General features: G+C 37.6%; 3 protein-coding genes across 5 annotated transcripts in view; 1 reads left to right on the plus strand and 2 right to left on the minus strand.

Annotated features, from left to right (window-relative positions):
- Positions 1–12,618, plus strand: part of LOC103479897 (CCN family member 1-like) — a 37,182-nt gene that overhangs the window by 6,474 nt on the left and 18,090 nt on the right. The gene's annotated exons all lie outside the window — the stretch shown is intronic.
- LOC103479858 (guanine nucleotide-binding protein G(I)/G(S)/G(O) subunit gamma-5-like) lies at positions 95–3,645 on the minus strand. Its single transcript, XM_008434538.3, has 3 exons — positions 3,452–3,645; positions 1,056–1,198; positions 95–899 (listed from the first exon to the last, which is right to left on the minus strand). Exons 1-2 carry the CDS (start codon positions 3,530–3,532, stop codon positions 1,073–1,075), a joined length of 207 nt encoding a protein of 68 aa, XP_008432760.1. The 5' UTR covers positions 3,533–3,645; the 3' UTR covers positions 95–899; positions 1,056–1,072.
- ssx2ipa (synovial sarcoma, X breakpoint 2 interacting protein a) lies at positions 3,702–12,586 on the minus strand. Of its 3 annotated transcripts, none has more exons than XM_081598419.1 (14): positions 12,478–12,586; positions 10,141–10,278; positions 9,768–9,925; positions 8,952–9,158; positions 8,211–8,321; positions 7,984–8,119; positions 7,822–7,897; positions 7,557–7,740; positions 6,996–7,137; positions 6,222–6,358; positions 5,964–6,137; positions 5,762–5,879; positions 4,285–4,438; positions 3,702–4,180 (listed from the first exon to the last, which is right to left on the minus strand). In XM_081598419.1, exons 2-14 carry the CDS (start codon positions 10,172–10,174, stop codon positions 4,039–4,041), a joined length of 1,773 nt encoding a protein of 590 aa, XP_081454545.1. In that variant the 5' UTR covers positions 10,175–10,278; positions 12,478–12,586; the 3' UTR covers positions 3,702–4,038. The 3 variants fall into 3 exon arrangements, with proteins under 3 accessions (XP_081454545.1, XP_008432763.2, XP_081454544.1); XM_008434541.3 differs by having other exon boundaries at positions 9,768–9,928; XM_081598418.1 differs by lacking the exon at positions 12,478–12,586 and adding an exon at positions 12,349–12,476 and having other exon boundaries at positions 9,768–9,928.

The raw sequence follows: 12,618 nt of genomic DNA on the forward strand, positions 1-12,618 counted from the left end.
CATTTTATTTAGAAATCCATAAATTATCTCAAATTATTTGGCAGTAGGAAGTCAAACACTGATCACTTTAAGATCAAAGTAAAAACAAACCAAATAAATAGAGCAAACTTTTTTTTAATTATTATTGCTTACATGTAAAATATCATTTAATATCTTTTGTACTTTAAATCCATCTTACTGCCTATTGGAGGGTTGAAATCTCACCAAATAGTTTTGGAAATTCATGTGAAGATTATATGATCCTGTGATAAATAAATCCCTACTGTTCTCTTAAGCTTCTTCAATCACAAACTACCATAAACATTCATTTTAATAAGTAGTTTTTGTGTTTATTTATTGTATTGTGTTGGAAATACCATTTTGTATTTAACATAGCATGTAGCCTTATTTTATCTTTACTACATGCTGGATAAATTTGATATAAAATGTTCGCTATTTTTGCATTTTCACTCTTCTCACATCTCTGCTTCTAATAACCAAATAAAAGAGTCAAGAATCTTTGCAATAAATCACAGCTGTAATCTTTTGTTGGCTCCTTCACTCTGTTAAAGTAACTGTTCATTTAATAATAAAACCGCTTACATTTAAAAATACAAAAAAAAGCCTTGTAGCTATGAATGTTTTTATTTTTAAATACAAAAAGTCCAAAGCAAAAAAAAAAAAAAAGACCACAACAACAGATTGATACAAAAAGGCACAATCAATTACTTAAAAATCACAGTGTGCCATGAAAAAACAAAAAAAACACAAAAAAACCCCTCTTCCTTTTACTCTAATGTTCCTAATAATTTATTTTCCTGATACGACTTCAATGTGTTCTACGCTTCCCGTGGCAGTATAATGGCTTGGCATGAGGAGCAGTGCTGAGGTCATCTTCCCTGTAGCGTCTAAATGAAGGCCTGCAGGACAAAGAAACAACCACAAGGAGAGTAAATTAACTTTGTTTAAAAAAAAAAAAAAGAACACCTACAAAAACATAGCAAAGAGTATTAAAGCTACTTCACAGATATATTAATCATACATGTGATTGTGCTGCATATGTATGGCCTACTTACCAATGAAGAGGGTAATTTCACAAGAAGGAGCAGACTTTCTGCGGCCTGAAGGGGTTGGTGCTGGAGGACACTCCAGTGAGCAGAGGGTCCTGCAAGGCATTCTGCAAGCAAAACTGCTGCAGGTCCACAGCTGCCTGGGAAACCTGGCAACCAAAGAGGAATCGGGTGTTTCATGGAAAAATACATGTACTGCCATTAAATAGAACAATTCCATTCAATAATAATAATAATAAAAAGTTAATTTAAAAGTAGGAATAATACATTTGAGTCTTATAGCTGGATACCAATGAGTTAAACTGTACAAATACTGAAAGCCCTTTTTATCTCTTGGGTGGACTTGTATTAGTCGAACAAATACTGCATCACTAAAAATAGCAGGGTGTCATTTAAGCTTGTAGTTGAAAACCTGTTGCATCAGTTTGAATGAAAGCCAACTGGAATCGTAAAAACAGATCATGGCTCACTACATGGGCCTGGTGCTTCAGGAATATAGAAAATGCAGCATTCATTATTTTCAGGAAGTCATTAAAAGTATTCATGATATATTTCCCCATTAAGTGTCTGAAGGACTGTTTGGATTTAATAAGTTCTCGTCAAACAAATACAGCTTTTTATTAGAAAGAGCAGACAAATCAATCTAATGCAACAGCTTCATCAACATTTGATCAGACCATATATTTAATGTTTTTGTTAACTAAATGAAAGGGAGAGCCTGTTTATTAAGCTCTAATAAAATGTTACACTTGTACAATTAATTACCAATCCCATTTTAACTCTTGCTGTGTTCTTACTCTTTAACATTACAATTTTAAAGCTTCAGTAACACGTGTTTTTCCCACATTTATTAAAACTATCAACACATTCTCAAATTGTCAGACAAATCTGTGAAGAAAAAAAAGAAGAGTTCCTCTGTCTCCTTCCTGTGGTTCTAATACCATCTTCAGAAATGGACCACTCCTCATCAGAAACAACCAATCAAAACCAGGAGATATGTCTTAGTGTCAAGTGGCACCTTTAATAAATATGGAAAACATACATATATATATAGTAAGTTACCTACTGCAGCTTTAAGAGGTGGGGCATGCTAATTACTTCTGTGAGGTATTGAGAACGCAAAGAACACTATGTGACAGAGGCGTGGTGCTGACAGATGGAAATACTTTGCGTGACTAATGACAGAATATAACCAGTGTCTCGTTTAAAGTGTCTCAATAGATATAGTCAGTCAACGGCAGTGATGCCACAGTCATTAAAACAATGACTGGTATGTTTTGGTCTTGATTTTCAAATGAAATTCAAAATTAATTTCCTCAGAGCATCAGAGCACCTTTTTCTACTCATCCTTGAATGAATTTTGCTGAACAATCCTCTCAGGGATCTGAATATTTGTGTTTCTTGTGCACCTTTTTTTCTACCAACTTTCCTTTAATATGTTTCCATAAAGCATTCTAAACAGCTAGTTTCTTCAGCCTTTTTTTTTTTTTTTGGAGTGACTGTCTACGGGACAACAAAATATGGAAAATTGAGTCATAGCTTATATCCCAGTTACCATTTTTCCAAGACGTTTTAAACTTTTTCTATTTTTATTTTCTTGGTTCTTTTGCCACAGTGAACCATGAAAGAAGTCATGCGTTGTAAAACTGGCAATGTTTAGTGAAGCTGCTCTAAAACCAGTGATGCCCCTTTGGGTTAGGCTTTTTGGGAACATTCTGAGGTGTTGCTGCACACACCCATGAAATAACATATACAAGTGCAAACACTTGTATATATAATACCCTACAACATGCTTAAATTAACCTACACATTTGCCACAAATTGTAAATCAATATTTAAATGATTTCTTGAACTGCAGCATTTTCAGACCCCCCGCCCCCTGCTTAGAAAGAAAAAAGCGCATCTTAACCAGTCTAAATGATTTACCAGGGATCTGGTGGACATGTACCCCCCTACTACATGGTTAGCTTCTGCAAAGATCATAGTCCATTAACAGAAATAAGTAACACATATTGTCAATATTCAACTTTTATGGCCAGCTAAGAGCGATCCCTCGTCTTTAGTATTAGGCAGGTGAAAGATTTATGCTGAAAACTCGTTTTTTTTTAAACAATTATACGCGCTGTACATTTCCCCTCTTACAAATTAACACGCGTTAGGAACTCCCGATACTACTAACGGCTACCCTCAAACATTATCTGCTCTTTACACGTTACATGTTCAAAATAAACATTCCTTACATTTCAACTCTAAGCAAAATTACCTTCTTATGCCTGTTGATCACGGCCTATATGCGGCCGATAGCTTCAAGCTCTAGCTAAGTGTTAGCGGATCAGTGTAACGGGCACTAACGGGCGACACTTCTGATATTCGCCACAAAAAACGGCGAAACTCCTGCTCACCTTCACTCTGTTTATGCTCGCCTCGAAGCGAAGCTGCTGTACCGCCTTTTTCATAGTGGCCAAGTTAGAAGAGCTGGACATTCTTTGTGTGTTTGTACGTTTTCTTTTCCCCAAAGCAGAGCGATAGTAGCGATTCTTGCGGCGACGATGCTCTGACAAAAGCAAAAGATGGGAACATCCGGATTCCGGTTGTTGTACTGCTGCCGTTTTAAGACGCCAGAGGGCGCCAAAGTACAGAGAAAATGAAACATTTGGAAAAGAAAAGCTTTATTGTGGCAGACGTATAAATTATACTTTCATTTACCCCATTTTATTAAAACCTAGAATTTACAGACTTTGTATTTCAAAATTCTATGCATTTAAGTCACTATATACATAAATATATCTTACCATCTAAAATTTCAGTGCTGCTCAGTTTGTAAAATAAAAAGGATCTCTATAAAGTGCTTATTTAATCAGCTTTGGTGAGCGATCCGTCATCCATGTATCAATAGAACATTAGTTCATCACTTGTGTGAGGGCAAATAAGTCAATGCTAGTGTTCAGAATAGGGAGCGGGGATGGGGAAGGCATCAGTGACACCCTGATTAAGTGACACTGTGATCTTCACCAAAAGTAAAAACACTCATTTCACCAGCGCGAGCTTGGAGATTAGACTTAAACTGAGGGTGTCCATCTTCTATGGTTCTCGTCTCAAGCCAGCGTCCCCGATTTGAATGTTTGGAGCAACTGAAATTAGAAGAGACCGGTGAGATTATGTAGTAATTCAGCAAGACATCTTAAGATGTAGCAAAAGGAAACGCTAATAAAATGGTAAACACAAGCATAAGCACCTGCTGTCTGATAGGAGGCGAAGAGTCCTGTAAAGTTCAGTTGTTGATGGCATGGGAGAACTTCGTGAAGGTTTGGGAGTGGAGAATGTAGTATAGGTTGGCGACTTGGACCGCTTTGCTTTTGCAGAAGACATCCTAACCTCTGGTTCGCTTCCTGCCATGTAAGAAATATGAGCAAAAAAAAAAACAAACAAAAGAAATCTGTAATGACAGATTTGTAGACTTAAGGTTACGGCAGGACAACTTCACCGGAACTTGTAATTGGGATACTGTTGCCAAACATTTGGATAAAAACACTTAATACTTTATCCTTCAGCATAACATCCTAACTACTCTACATGAGCTTTAGGATCTCAGCTACTAAACTACAAATCAATTTGATCATCAAGAGTTGTTAGAGCCCACTCAAATTTCCTAATATTTTAATGACATGTAGACCACGAATGCATGGCAATTGAAATAACATGGGAAGTGAATTGTCACTGAATCCACAGTTCTTTGCTACTGTGATATTATAATGGCTGTTGTATTTCAATAAGCTGTGCAAACAAAATCAAAACAGTATTTGTTCATGTTCCCTCCTGTCCCATCAGGTTTATATTAATGGTCAACATTCAATAAGGCAACTTGGGTCTTTGCTAGAATCTGTGCATACCTCTCAAATCTTTGGAAACTTAACTCGGCAACGGATGGTCTCAGTGAAGCTGCTCTGGCCCTGATAGCAGGGAGAGTGAAATCTGCCCTGTGAGAAATTATGAACTCTTATGTTTTATTAAACTCCTTAGGAGATTAGTGGACAGAAATACCTTCAAGACCACTCCTGAAATCTTTCCTTGCTGGCATTCTGTTAAAACCCCCAAAATACCAAAGATCAAGTTCCAAGTAAAACATGTGCTTGTGCAGACATGCTCAGACCTGCTAGAGATCCCTTAAATAATTGAATTTAATTAATAGCACCTAGCTGTTGCTCAACTTGTTCAAATAGTAAGGGCGTGCTTAGCTACTTGCCTCTTTTGCCGAAGTGCAAGTTATTTTTGATATATACAGCATTATCGTAACTACCAAAGGCGACATAGTTACTTGATTGTGGTATGAAGTGGCACTAGGCGTCTGGGATATACTTTTTATCTAGCAAGTCACAACTAAAAGACACGAGCAAATACAAAGACATCTGGGTCAAAACGTCTCAGTCAATAATACAGTGTAACACAGAGTTTTAAGTTATGCATGCTAGATTTAGTTATTTAAACTATGAAACAACATGAAGTGTACTCAGTTGTTTTAAAAGAATTTCTTCAATTTAGTTGAAATTTTAAGGACATCAATTTAGATATTTTTATGCACTTTACCATACTTATAATTTGTATGGAGCAGGCAATTATCAGTTTATATATAAAATCTTACTTTGTTAAATGATTGTATCCATGACCGTTTTTTTTTTCTTTCCCCAAATAACATGTTTATTAAATAGACTTACTAACTGATAAGGCACTTTGACCATCTGATGAGGAATATCTCCTGCGATTTGCAAATGGCGTTGCGTTTAAAAATTGATTCTTGAGCCATGCAGCTCGGTCTTCCTCAAAAGACATTTTCTGTGGAATACAAAATATTTTTAATTTTAAAAAAAAAGTTATTCCACCACTTAAAGTTAAAATGATGTATGATAACACACATACTTCTCGCCCTAATCGAATAGCAGCCTCAGTAAAGTTTTTTCTTTCCTTCTCAAAGTTTTTCTTCTGCTCCTCAAAGAGTGTCCATTCTTCTTTGAGACGCTCCTTTTCCTCTAGGGTGTAGCAGTCGTTAAGGAGAGCTGCTGTCTCGTCATCAAATGATGTGTTTAGTTGTTGCTAACAAAAAATTTTAATAATAAAAAAACATTAACCTTTACCTTAAACAGACTTGATCTTTCATTTAAATTAGCCGATACTGACCTGGAGAAGTTGCTGCTGTGCATGAATGAACTCCCTGCATTGCTGGACTTCCTGCCTCATTCTCTCCATCTCATCCTCGTGAGTTTCCAAAGGTACAGTGTCTTTGTTGGACTCCATCTGATTCTGCACCTGTGAGGCTAAGAAAACGGAAAACCAATTATTCAAAATTTCCTTCCTAGCATGAAGCATTTACCATCCTTAAAAAGCAGGGTTGTGTGCATTTATATTTAACATCTTTAATCTGATACGATTTCACCCTCAGCCTGGCCAGCAACAGAAATGTAAAATTTTTTATATCACAACCTATTCATGTGTTAGAGTTGAAGTCCAGCACTAAATGAGAATATTTGACAAGACTTGAGGATCTGATCTTAAGTTATTATTCAAAGAATGGGTTAAAAAAAACAATCACTAAATAAAAGCTGTAAGAATATCGCAAAAGACTAGAGGCCGAGACTGCAGAGAAATTTGGTTTTTGAAAAGCATCGACTCGACAAGATATGAACTCTCAAATACACATTTTTTATATAAAATTTTTAACAATTTATCCATTTATCTTATTTAAAAACAGTGCACCCCTTTGTGCTTGTAAAAAAAATACATTGTAGCTTGTGGTTCTTGCTTTAAAGTTTCAAGGTCACCAAAACGTTTGCATGACAATGAACAAAAATGTTCACATTTTAAACAAAAAAAAACAACAAGGCAAAGTAAATCAAAATATGGTGAAAAAAAAGATTAAGCAGCATTGAGAAAATGATACAGCAACACGTGTACCTTGGTCTAACTTTTCTACATGGTTTCTCAGTTTCCTCCACTGCTGGCGGATGCTGTTGAGGAGTTGCTCCCTGGCAAGTTCACAAGAGTGGTCCAAGGCTTCCCTGCTTGCGTTTCCCGCTTTCTCTTCATCCGACTCAACCTTGAATAAAACAATGCAAACCAGATAAAACCAGACAATAGCGTTGATTTAGTCTTTGAGAAATTATAGTAAAAATCAGACGCTTGCATACACTGCATAAAAAAATTTAAATAAAAAATAAAAAACTGGTGTGCTTTTCAACCTAGAAGGCATCATGAGGGAAAGAAGTGTGGTAATATAAAAGCAATATTTAAAGCTCAGGTAGAAATGGGTCTTCCAGATGAACAATGGACCAAATTATGCTGCAAAATTAGTTAGAAGTGTCTTAAGGAAAACAAAGTCAACGCTTTGAAACAACATCACAAAACCCTGGTATCACTCAAATGAAGATGTGTAAAAGTAGGGTAGCCTATAATCCTGACATGGTCACACCTGTTCTACCAGGTGAAATGGGTTCTACAAATGTTTGTTTTACAAACCTGCTCCTGGCTGTCATCAGCAGCGGTGGCTCCGCTGGTGGACTGCTGCCGTGGAGCCAGAATGTGCATCATCTCCTTCTTCATCTGCTGGAGGACTTTTTTAAGCTCGGCATTTTCCAAAATCAAAGCCTTCCGACTCGTCTCGTAGTCTCCGAGCAACGTTTTATACATCTCACTCTCGTGGCTGCAGAATGACAGTCGTGCACGCAATTAGGCTGCAGATGTCCCACAAAAACGGTTATGAGGGAGTTGGTTTGTACGATACCTAGCTGACAATTTTGCCGTCTTCCACATACTCCTTTTTCCATCTGATCGCCCCAAGCTATTCAGAACATCAATAGCTATGACGAAAATAAAAATAAAGCACCAATTGTTCCTGGATTTAAAAAGTTTTAACACACAATTCCTTAAAGATTAGCAGATTTACCTAGTTTCCTTTCTTTTCTGTCAACCAATAGCTGACTGAGGCGTTCCTTCAGTTTTGCAGCTTCCCTCTCTTTTCTCTTGGCATCATGACTATATTGAGAGGCACGACTAGCAATAATGCTTTGGAGCTTCTGAACCTGTTGAGATTTGAGGAGACTTATTACTCATTCCATCAGCTTATTACTCAGGCTTTCATTATTAAAAGCAAGTCATAATGTTTCACAGTACCTCCTCTTTTTCAGTCTTTAGGCAGCTCTGTAGAGTTTTTATTTTTAGTTGAAGCTGCCTCTCTGTCTCATGCAGTCCCGACTTCTCCCTCATTGACAGCTCCAACTGATCCTGAAGAAAAATCAGAAACAAAACAATAAGGGTAATGATACAAGAGCTCTTACTCAAGTCAAAAGCCTCCGCCCCAAAACTGGTTTGTGCAATTGGAAAATTAAGCAGTTGCTCCAACTAAACAATAGGCAAGTTGCTCACAAAACGGTTTCACTCAAGGCTAAACTGACAACATACACCCATGTTAACCTTGGCCAAAGTCTTGAGTCAAATCTGAATGACCTTGACCGAGTCCCTGAACATCTGGTTTCTTAGCTCAGTGGATGAATAAACAAAACCACATTTCCAACAAGTGGATCAGGTCTGATGAACCCAATTGAGCTCCTTTCAGCAATCATCTTATTACTCTGACTCGACACAGAGAGGCCATCTCTGAAACACTACCATGTTCACCATGTCTCAAGAAGCCATTACAAAAAAAAAAAAACATCTAAAATTTCTCCCCCCAAACATTTTCAGAATAAGACACCTAACAAAGGAATCAGTGGCTAGAGATGATGTCAAATGCAAAACCAAAAAACGTTGAAGCCATCTGTATGTTGTGACTGATTGTGAATAATTATAGGTCATTTCAAATCTGTGTATGCACATGTAAAAGGTCAAATTAATGGAGGTTCCATACATACTTGCCTTTAGTCTGGAATTGCTAATCTGAATATGCTCCAAGGTGCTCAGCTTCTTCAACTGTTCCTTCTCCATCTCCTCTAAAGCGCACATATTTCGTTTATGAATTTGGAGCAATTCATACATGGCATTTAGAACTGGCACCGCTTTTAGACTCGCTCCCTCTGATGAGCTGGCCTCAATACACATGGAGAGACCGAGCACGGCAAGCTCCTGTGAAGATAAACGAGTTCTTGAATTCATCATTAAACGATCGATCGTTTGTTTCATTAATTAGTGTTCACAGGTCAAACTTTGTTGGGGGGCCTCAACTAAACTTATCTTTAAAACAAACCAAACAGAAAAAAGACGGTTGAATCAGTTTCTCTCAGATTAAGAATTTCTTATTAAATTGTAGTTTATATTGGACCATATTAATGATGATGGAACAATGCCAGTTTTTATATTGTTTATCATTTCACAATCAAAAAAAATACCTATGCAGTTTATTGCAAAACATTTTCCATGGGACTTATATTTCAAGCATTTTGAAGCCTAATACCATTTATATAGGTCTGATCAAGTTGGATGAAATTTATTTATATTCCTAAATACTGTGTGAAAATGTGCAATGGCTTACTTTTGCCTTTTATTAATAGTGAATTGTGTCAAGTCTTACCCCATCTACCAGATTTTTAAGAAAAACATTTTGTAACTTTCATTTAAATTTTGACACTTTGAAACTGGTTTGTCACCTTGAAAATGAGAAATTTCCTCTTTGTGGGATCTTAATGTTAATTCAACCTTAATCACAAAACACACTGAACCTTGACATTTTCATACCTGATTTAGGTATGAAATGCTCTGAGGAACATTATCTTCAGTGCAAAATGCACTTATTACACTGTAGGAGCTTCTGGACAAGGGCAAAGAGTACACGGGCACATGATTATGTCTTGAGGGAGATATCGTCACATGTGATATGCTCGAGATCTCAGGGCCTTCTGAGAACAGAGAGAAAACATCAAAATCGTTAGTACACTGCATCTATTGTGCCTTCTCCCATTGAGTAGCTTGAACTGGGTTGATTCTATAAATAAGGACAAAAATGTGGGTCACCTAAAGCAGATCACACACACACACACAAAAAAAAAAAGAGAACAGCCAAATGGGCCCGTCTATTCCTGAAATACTGCAGCACATTAAAGAAACTTACCCATATATGCATTAGTTGCCCTCCACTCCCCCATTGCACAGAAACGTTGGGACCGGAGGACCTGAGGTCATGAGATATCAGCACTGAGATAGATGAGCAGTCAGGCGGTCGATCAAAAGATCTCACTGGACCAGAGCCCTGCAAAACGGCATCAAACCATGAGACGGACCAGCAATAATCTGTGCCGATGCTTCAGCCACACAGGATTATCTGACGGATTTCCCTGGAAGGGGGTTTTATACTGAGATTGGAGTACAATCTCATGTCAGCCCTCGGTATTATTTAAATGGCAAAGGGGTAGGTTGATTTTATTCTTACGAGAGCGTTTAGATCAGGCATAGCATAACCACTTGCCCTTCAATGTTGATCCACAGTTGCCAAAAGAGCCTCAACAAGTGGGGGAATCTGACCACAGCCACTCCCAATTGTTTACAGCGACAGTTAGCAGTAGGTCCTTTAAGTCATCCAACTTGCAAGATGCGATCTTTGTCCACAAAGTCCCATAGGTGCTCAAATTAAATAAGAGAAAACGAGAGGCCAAGCCAACACCTCAAACTCTTTGCGCTCCTCTAAGCATTCCTGAACAACAATTTCAAATTCTTCTTTGTGCACATTATCAACTCCAACAAGGCCACAACCATCACAGAATACAGTTTCCATGAGAGACCATTTACAGTTTCCTTAGGTAGGTGGAACGTGTCAATGTAACAAACACACAGGGCTGGACAATGTCAATAATAGTTGTTGACTAAACAGTTTTTTGTTGTTGTTTGTTTTACATATCTGAAATACTGCCGCACTGGTGGAGCCACCTTTCCAGTGCACAGTTTTTACTCCATGACACTTTTTATTTTTAAGAAGTTATGAAGAAGCATGACAGCAAATCCTCAACCTCCTGCTGCAAAAGTTACTCAACTTTCAGGTTGTTGCTTGGTGACCAAAGACAGTGATTTAGTTGATGCCACTCGCCTTGCTTAGCTCACTGTGAGAAGTTGGGTAGCTAAAACTTTTCCTCTGCCTACATCTCCCAGAATCTTGTGCATCTCTGGGTCAGAGTTCAGTAAATATTCAGTATATTGGATATTTTATCAAATGTATTACCTTATTGATAACATGTCTGTCAAAATACATATTGTTATTGATTTACTGTCCATCCATGTATATGGATGCTTCTTTGGAACAGCTCAAGGTTTCCTTGCAAAACCTGAACCAAAACATCACACTGCTTCTGCTGGCTTACCCTTTCTGCCATAGTACAGGTTGGTGTAATGTGTTCCCCAGATAAGCAAAGCATGCACAATTGAAGGTAAAATCTTAATAATGGTCTGAAAAAAAAGAGCCTAGGTAATAATCAACCAGATCTGTTTACTTGGTTTTTGTAGGTCCAAGACTGAAGAATGGGAAGCCAAAAACTCTCTCAAAGCTGTATGCCTAACAACTTTTCTTAATAACACAACCTTGAAAACATGTTTACTTGCTGTCTTTGCATCCCACCCACTAACAGGAGTCATGCTGGAGAGATAATCAGTTTTTCATTTCTCCATTAGTGGTTTTAGTTATGCTTAATCAGTGAATAAGACTAGTCAGAAGTGGAACATGCAAGTTACTTTTAAAATTATTTTAAATTTGATATTAAACTTTCAGACCTTCGGGCTAATAACTACAAAAATGAAATGCTCTGGAAATGTAGGGTGAGCCAGAGAGACACGACCACAGTCAGCAACTCCCATTGGTTAACAGCGACAATGCACATAGTGTGAGAGTGAACAAACGAGAAAACTTGCATTGGTGTTCAGGAACGCAAAGAAAATTGACTGATAATAGTGTATGCGCGCAAGGGCTGCTCAAATGACTTGCTTTCTTATCAAGCTGAGCCAGAAAACACACACATACACAGAACTTTATCTTCAGAGACAACACAGTGGGTGGCAAAACGTAACATGGCCAGTTAACTTGACTAAACTGCGGCATAAACACGTGTAGTCGTCTAATAGTGATGAGTTAGCAAGGTTATTCATAAATAAAAAAACAATGGCATCATTTCACCTAACTTTAGATTTGAGCTGGCCAAGCAGTTATGATGTATTATTGTAATTTTATACACTGAACTGGTAGCTAACGTCCCCCTTTCAACATGTTCGTTTGTTCGTTCGTTGCTAATATCATAAACACAATCATTCATGTAGGGCGTGAAATAGGTCAACTAACCTTCCCAAGTTTTGTGGTGAGGCTTTGATTAACGAGACCTTATTTCATAAAATAAAAAAAAACCTGCAGCTTTGAAACCGAGTTCAGTCTACAGCCTGCTATAACCGTTAAACAACATACAAACACTACCTTAACTCGGCCAACGGGAGATAACAACCGACAGGTTCCACTCTGGCTTCAGCAGCTGCTGTGGTTTTTTTTTTGTTTTTTTTCTCTCTCTCTCTTTTGAAGACTATCGTTTTGGTGTCGTCCAACTAAACTGCTTTCTTA

This window comes from Poecilia reticulata, chromosome 17 (genome assembly GCF_904066995.2).
Source record: "Poecilia reticulata chromosome 17, P_reticulata-male-v2, whole genome shotgun sequence".
Classification (NCBI taxonomy): domain Eukaryota; kingdom Metazoa; phylum Chordata; class Actinopteri; order Cyprinodontiformes; family Poeciliidae; genus Poecilia; species Poecilia reticulata.